Source organism: Loxodonta africana, chromosome 11, assembly GCF_030014295.1.
Source record: "Loxodonta africana isolate mLoxAfr1 chromosome 11, mLoxAfr1.hap2, whole genome shotgun sequence".
NCBI classification, from domain to species: domain Eukaryota; kingdom Metazoa; phylum Chordata; class Mammalia; order Proboscidea; family Elephantidae; genus Loxodonta; species Loxodonta africana.
Window position 1 is genome coordinate 4914860 of NC_087352.1, and position 7100 is coordinate 4921959.

A 7100-nucleotide genomic window follows, 5' to 3' on the forward strand; every position below is an offset into this window, starting at 1 on the left:
AACTTCTAGAAATGGAATTGCTGGATGAAAGGGTTTTAAGGGTTGTGCTATTGTTGTAATGTGTGGCGGCATGGGTTCCAACTCATAGCGACCCTATAAGACAGAGTAGAACTGCCCCCATAGAGTTTTCAAGGAGCGCCTGCTGGGTTTGAACTGCCGACGTTTAGTTAGCAGCCGTGCTCTTAACCAATGCACTACCAGGGCTCCAAGGGTTGTGCTACGAGGTTTCAACCCCCTCCCCGTCCCTTCCCACCTTCACGGTCCGCCCCACCAGAGGGTCGGGTTGGCTACTGTAACACCTGGCCTCTACCTCCTCTTTTGGACCGGCAGCTCATGGGTGTTCAACCCTGCAGCCTCCGGACACTCACCCGGGCGAAGCCGACCTCCCCGCGGGCCAGCGCCACGGAGTGGCTGTAGGCGCGCACGGTGACAAAGCCCACGTAGGAGACCCGGGGGTTGCCGCGATGCTGGTTCTTGGCCTCCACGCTGAAGGCCGGCAGGCTCTCGTCCGTGCTGCACAGCTCCGCCATCGTGTACGTGCATGTGCCCATCATGTCGTAGCGACGGCCATCGAAGGTGGTGTAATGGGGGTCACCCTGGGCGCGGCACGTGGCCGTGGGCTGCGCCACGCACTTGGCCTTGCCGCCCACCACCTGGCAGTGCTGCCCGGACCCGCACTTGACGCCTTCGCAGGAGGGCTTCTCTGCAGAGAGCAGGGCTTGGAGAGAGGAAGGCAGGAAACAGGGAGACAAAGAGTCAGGCGTGTGGGCATTTGTGCGTGCGTGCATGTATGCGTGCATGCATGCGTGTGGGCATGTGCACGTGTGTGTGTACGTGCGTGTGTGCATGGGTGCATGCTTGCGTGTATGCGTGCGTATGTGTGTGTGGGGGGTGGGTGGGAAGGGTGAATCCTGGTGCTCTCCTTCCGTGGAGAGGTTTGGGCAGCTCACTGATCATAACCCATTTTAGAGATGGGGAAACTGAGGTCTCAACCCCGGGTTTCTGATCCCTAACTTTAAGATTTTATTCTCTACAGCCCAGCTCAGCCCAGAAGAGCAGGAAGGCAGTGAGGAAGGATAGGTGGGAACCATCGTGGAAATGTTCATTTGTGTTTGTTCTGTCCCTGTTTCCCCTCTCCCCACCAGGGTCAACAGGCTGAAGGAATTTCAGTTTTCTTTTTTAAGGGCAGAGAATGAAAGACAAAGGTGGTTCTACCAGTGGGAATGACTGGTGGAGCCAGGATGCCTAGGTTCAAACCCTGGCCCCAGCAATTGACCATGTGACCTTGGACAAAGTTATTTAAACTCTCTGTGGCTCAATGGCCTCATTTGTAACATGGGATGATAATAATACCTTCTTCATAGAGTTTTTTTTGGGGGGGGTGTGTGGATGTTGTCAGATTTAAATGAGCTAAAACAGGGAGGGTTTGGAAGTGAACCCAAGTGTTAGTTGTGTGTTACCTACTGTAATTAATCACCCACCCTGCCCCCATTCTACCTGGTATGGTATGTCCTCGCCATCAAGCCCAAAGTGGCCCCTTGAAGTTGGGGCCTTCAGTGCCCTGGAGGCGGCCTATTTTTCCCTGTACTGGAAATCCCAATGTCTAGGGTCCTACTTTGGAGGGAGGATCCACACAGAAAAAAAGCCATCCTTCCTCCATCTGCCTCCCAGTCTTCAAAGCTCTTGCCTTCCTACCCCTCCTAGTGATAGCTCATCTTTACATAGCCCTCGTCATTAATCAGATACCTGCCTAAGTCGTTTACAAATGCTAGCTCATTTACCCTCACTACTTTTTTTCTCTTCACAACCTGGGAGGCAGGGGCAGTTACTATTCCCATTTTACAGATGTAGAAACTGAGACCCAGAGAGATGAAGTCACTTGCCCAAGATCACACAAGCAGAGCTGGGATTTGAACCTGGGCACTCTGGCTCTAGGGCCTGTGCCCTCAAACACCCCACTGCCCTGCCTGGTGGCAGCTCCCCAGCAGACTTGAGCCTGAGGTGGCACACAGTGGCCCAGAATTCTGATTAACTATATTAAGACATGTAAAGCCTCCTAGAAAGGTCCCTGGTATACTGCGAGACACGCTTCTCCCAGCGTGGTAGTCATCCTTATTAGTGTACTTTTAGACCGCCCAAGTTTGGCATAAACAGCCCTATCCGATATGGAGCAAGGGGGAGTGGCAGTTATTATTATTATTATTTTGTTGTTGTTGTAACTGTATCAGTTGCTAAAATATCAACATACTTCCAAACTGGTTGGAAAGAAGCTGCTGATCTGAGCCCCCAGAGATCCCCCCTCTGGGTGCTGTGACTCTCCCCTAGGACCCTTTTCCCAGCCTCCCCACAAGCCAAGAGCTGAAGGGTGGTGCTGGAAACCATGGGGGCTCCTGCGACCCCACTGCCATGCTCTGGCCGACATCTCTTCTGACTGGTTGGTGCCCTGGATACACTGGGAGGGTCGGGGAAGCTAGGAAGCCTTAAGGAAGGAGGACAGAGAGGGTGGAGGTGAGGGTGGACAGCCCAGCTGAGCCAGAAAACTCCAGAGGAGCAGGGGGGTGGGAAAGGGGAAAAGCCGAGAGAGGCTGCAGAGGGGTCACCAGGTGGCCAGAACCAGGGGTCATTTCCCAACACTCACTGTGGCCACAGGCAGCTGCCGTCCCGAAGCCCAGAGCCTGGGCCAGCCCGAAGGTGAGCAGACCGAAGTCAGTGGCAGCCTCAGCCGTGTGGGTCTTGTCAGCAGTACCGAGGTCCACCTCAGCATATGAGAACTCACTGCCTGGCACAGCTGTCCAGGTGACCTTGGTCCCCAGCACCTGCCCGTCTATGGTCAGCCCCTCAACAGCCTTTGTTGGTGCCACCACCATGGCCAAATTCTCAATGCCTGGCAAGCTGTTGACCACGTAGGCAGGGCAGTAGGCTGCCACGTCTGGGATCAGGACCAAGTAGGGGTCATAGGTCACTCTGTCCTTCATGGCACCAGTGCCAAACAGCAGGACCTGGATGCCCACGTCTGCAGACAGGTAGAGTGGATGGGATGGCCGGATCTCAAACCCCACCACGTCACCTGACTGGAGCCTGCGGGAACCAGTGGCACCCCCATGGTTGTAGGTCAGCTTTGTGGCCTGACTGGCCACAACGTAGGCCAGATCATAGCGGGCCTGAGAAGCCAGAGAGGGCACCACATAGCGGGTGCCCCAGGAAGATGTGGGTAGCAGCTGCTGTACCACGTGGTCACAGCTTGTGTGTTTCTGGGCACAGCTGTGGCCAGCGAGGACAGCCACGGGGCTACTGGCTGTGACTTTGGACCCCGAGAGATCAGCTGTGCTCTGTAGCTGGGCCACAGCAAAGGGCTGCAGAGTCACATTCAGGACACTACCGGAAGGGTAGACCCTTCCCTGGAATGTCACTATCCCCTTCAGGTGGATACTGACCAAGGCGCCCGCAGCCCCAGCCACCACAGCAAACTCCTTGAGATTCGAGGCTGAGGGGCCGGGGGGCGTGAACACAAAGTAAGTGGTGCCCAGGGTGTGGACAGGCCACAGCAGCGTCACATCTGCCGTGTTGGGCTTCTCGTTCACAGCCTGCACAGAGATGTTGCGGTCCGAGTGGACCACCACTGCACGCTGGAAGATGTTACTGCCGGCCATCTCAGCCTTGGAGGTGATGTTGACCACGACTGACTGTCCGGGCTTCACGGTGACATTCTGCAAGGTGTTGTCTGTCCGACTGAGGATGGAGACTGAGGCAGGGCTCTCTGACAGACTGGTGATGAGAAGGCGCAGGCTGGCTGTGCTGTACCCTGGGTGGTAGTTCTGCAGGAAGGCCGTGAGGAATTCCTCTCCCCCGGTGGTCCTGGGGCCCACCGAGGCCTCCTGGGTCAGCCCTGGGGTGAGAAAATGTAGCTGAGAATCCACTTACCAAGTCCTCCCTATCAGAAACCCAACCCCTTGCCTGGATTGTTGTTGTTGTTAGGTGCTGTTGAGTCGGTTCTGACTCAAAGTGACACTATGCACAACAGAACGAAACACTGCCCGGTCCTGCCCCATCCTTACAATCATTATTATGCTTGAGCTCATTGTTGCAGCCACTGGGTCAATCCACCTCATCGAGGGTCTTCCTCTTTTCCACTGACCCTGTACCCTGCCAAGCATGATGTCCTTCTCCAGGGACTGATCCCTCCTGACAACATGTCCAAAGTATGTGAGACGCAGTCTCGCCATCCTTGCTTCTAAGGAGCATTCTGGTTGTACTTCTTCCAAGACAGACCTGTTCGTTCTCTTGGCAGTCCATGGCATATTCAATATTCTTCGCCAACACCACAATTCAAACGCATCAATTCTTCTTCGGTCTTCCTTATTCATTGTCCAGCTTTCACATGCATATGATGTGATTGAAAATACCATGGCTTGGGTCAGGCGTACCTTAGTCTTCAAGGTGACATCTTTGCTCTTCAACACTTTAATGAGGTCCTTTGCACCAGATTTGCCCAATGCAATGCGTCTTTTGATTTCTTGACTGCTGCTTCCATGGCTGTTGATTGTGGATCCAAGTAAAATGAAATCCTTGACAACTTCAATCTTTTCTCCATTTATCATGATGTTGCCTGGATAGTATGTTGAAATATTAACTTGGGCTTTTTCCTCTCTTCTCTTTCCTTTCTCCTTATTCATGCAGAATTCACCTATAAGCATTCCTGGCTTTTGTTTTCCAAAACCCTGAACACTTTAGACAGAGGTCTCAGACTCAAACACAGAGGGAGCCAAGCAAGGAATATACTGTGAAGCAGTCCGGGTGGCGCCTCGTGGAGCCTGGGGCACTCATATGCCATCTCAAGTGGGTTGGTGCTACTAACTTTTACCAGTTGCCATCACTTCAACTTTGACTCATGGCGACCCCATGGGTGTCAGAGGAGAACTGTGCTCCACAGGGTTTTCATGGCTGATCTTTCAAAAGCAGATCACCAGGCCTTTCTTCCAAGGCACCTCTGGGTGGACTCAAACCTTTCAGTTAGCAGCTGAGGCGTTAAGGGTTTATACTACCCGGGGATAGTGCTACTCACTTTAGCCTAGTGTGCTATGAAGAATTGCTAGCTATTTTTTTTTTTTTCTTAATGCTAAATCTTCCCAGTTTTCAACAGAAGGTGGCAAGCTGGATTGTCATGAAAAATGTTTTCCAAGTGCAGGGCCCTAACTGGCTAGACTTGGCTGCCAGTTTGTGATTTTGTCTTAATCAGACTCGGGGGTAAGTGTTAAGGAGGCAAAGGGAAGAAGTTTCCAGGAGTGTGGACAAAATGTCTCCCAGAAACTGAGGGGAGAGGGAGCTTCTCAACACCCCCCAACTAGGAAGAGATTCCCCAGGGCTGGGAGGAGGGAGAGGGAAAGGTTGAAGGAGTCGTGGATGACTGCTGGCCGCATAAGACGAGCCTTGGAAGATAACCCAGTGTCTCACAGGGGCCAGGGGATCAGGGGCAAGGACATTTAAAAATAACCTAGATGGGTATTGACTGATGTCTAGAGGGCTCTGGTACCCCCTCCTTCCGCCAGTATTTTGGCTCTACCTATATCCCTGCTGGGAGCCCTGGTGGTGCACTGGTTAAGAGCTGGGCTGCTAATCAAAAGATCAGGAGTTGGAATCCACCAGCTGCTCCTTGGAAACCTTATGGGGCAGTCCTATTCTGTCCTATAGGGTCACTATGAGTCAGAATCAACTCGATGGCAACGGGTTTAGTTTGGTTTTTTTGAAGTCCCTGGGTGGTGCAAATGATTAAACGCTTAACTGCTAAAGGAAAAAATGGAGATTTCAGTCCACCCAGAGGCACTATCAAAAAAAAGGCCTGTGATCTGCCTCTGAACAGTCAGCCACTGAAAACCCTCTGGGGCACAGTTCTACTCCGACACACATGGGGTCGCCATGAGTCAGAGCTGACTTGATGGCAACTGGTTGGGTTCCCTAAGACTCTAGTCACGGGTACAACCCTGGGAGAAGTGGGGACAAAGCCCTCTAAGGATGACTTTAATGAAATTTCCCATCACCCCAGCAGAATGAAGACTCAGAAAGCCAAGAATGTGGTAGTTCTTGGACACTTGAATTTGGGAACTAAGGTTTTCACCTGCTTTTCTCAAGACGGGAGACAGAGCGGGGGGATCCCACCACAATTCTCTGCAGAACCAAAGCGGCCACTCCCCCATCTCAGCTCATCTGGGGTGATAGTGGGGAGATGGGTTTGTGGGAGGGGCATAATTGGAGGAGGCTGAACCAGGCAGGCAGAGTTCCCCAGATTGTGGCAAGGAAGTAGATGGGGTCTCAGTCTGACTTACCCCACAGAAGGGTTGCTCCGGCCCACAGCATCCACCAGCTCCACAGGGAACCCATGTCTGCAGTAGGGAAAAAGAGAGGTGTCTTACCCTCCGTCCAGAGACAGTGTCCCCAAGAGGACAGAGGGCCCAGTCTCAGGACAGGAGCCACCGGGGCACCAGGAAGGCTGAGATAGGAGGAAAGTTAGGCAGATGGGGTGAAGTGGGCTGGATCGAAGACCAATATGTATGTGGGGAGCTGGCTGCCGAGAGGGCCTAGGGGTGGGGATGGAGGATACAGAGGCAAGGATGGGGAGCTGGCTGCCCAGAGGGCCTGAGTGGGGTAGGAAGACCTGGAGCCAGAGGCAAGAGTAGGGGCCTGATGTCCCACCTCTGAGGGGGACTTCATCTCTCACCTGCAGGTCCCTGGAGCTATAGGGCCAACCTGTAGGCTGGGCTTTATAGTGGGGGTTTCTTGTCTGCTTAGACCACACCCTGGGTCACTTGCCAGGCAGATGGTGCCAACTTCCTGGACGAGGCTCCTGTTTCCAGGGCCCCGAGCCGTGGGGAACCCCCAGGGCCTGGCAAGGGTGGAGAGCTCACCTGGGCACCTGGGTCCTGGGAGGGGTGTGTGAACAGCTGGTGGCTATGCCCTGGGAGTTGCTGGAAACTTCAGCCCTGGGAGGGTGGTCTCCCTGAAGGAGACAGCTGGGAAGCAGGGTGCTGAGGACCCAGGTCCCTGGAAGAGGAGTGGCAAGAGGCGTCATTTGGTCTTGTTTGCTGGCCTGCTGGCCAGGTTCATTC

At 53.8% G+C, this 7100-nt stretch overlaps 1 protein-coding gene across 1 annotated transcript in view; it reads right to left on the reverse strand.

Annotated features, from left to right (window-relative positions):
- The window catches only part of FCGBP (Fc gamma binding protein), a 44902-nt gene extending 38527 nt beyond the window's left edge, over window positions 1-6375 (reverse strand). Inside the window, exons 1-3 of the mRNA XM_064293482.1 lie at window positions 6321-6375; window positions 2639-3886; window positions 369-718 (exon numbers count right to left, since the gene is read on the reverse strand). Coding sequence (XP_064149552.1) covers window positions 369-718; window positions 2639-3886; window positions 6321-6375 — 1653 coding nt within the window. The remainder of the gene's footprint in view (window positions 1-368; window positions 719-2638; window positions 3887-6320) is intronic.
- Window positions 6376-7100: the final 725 nt, after the last annotated feature.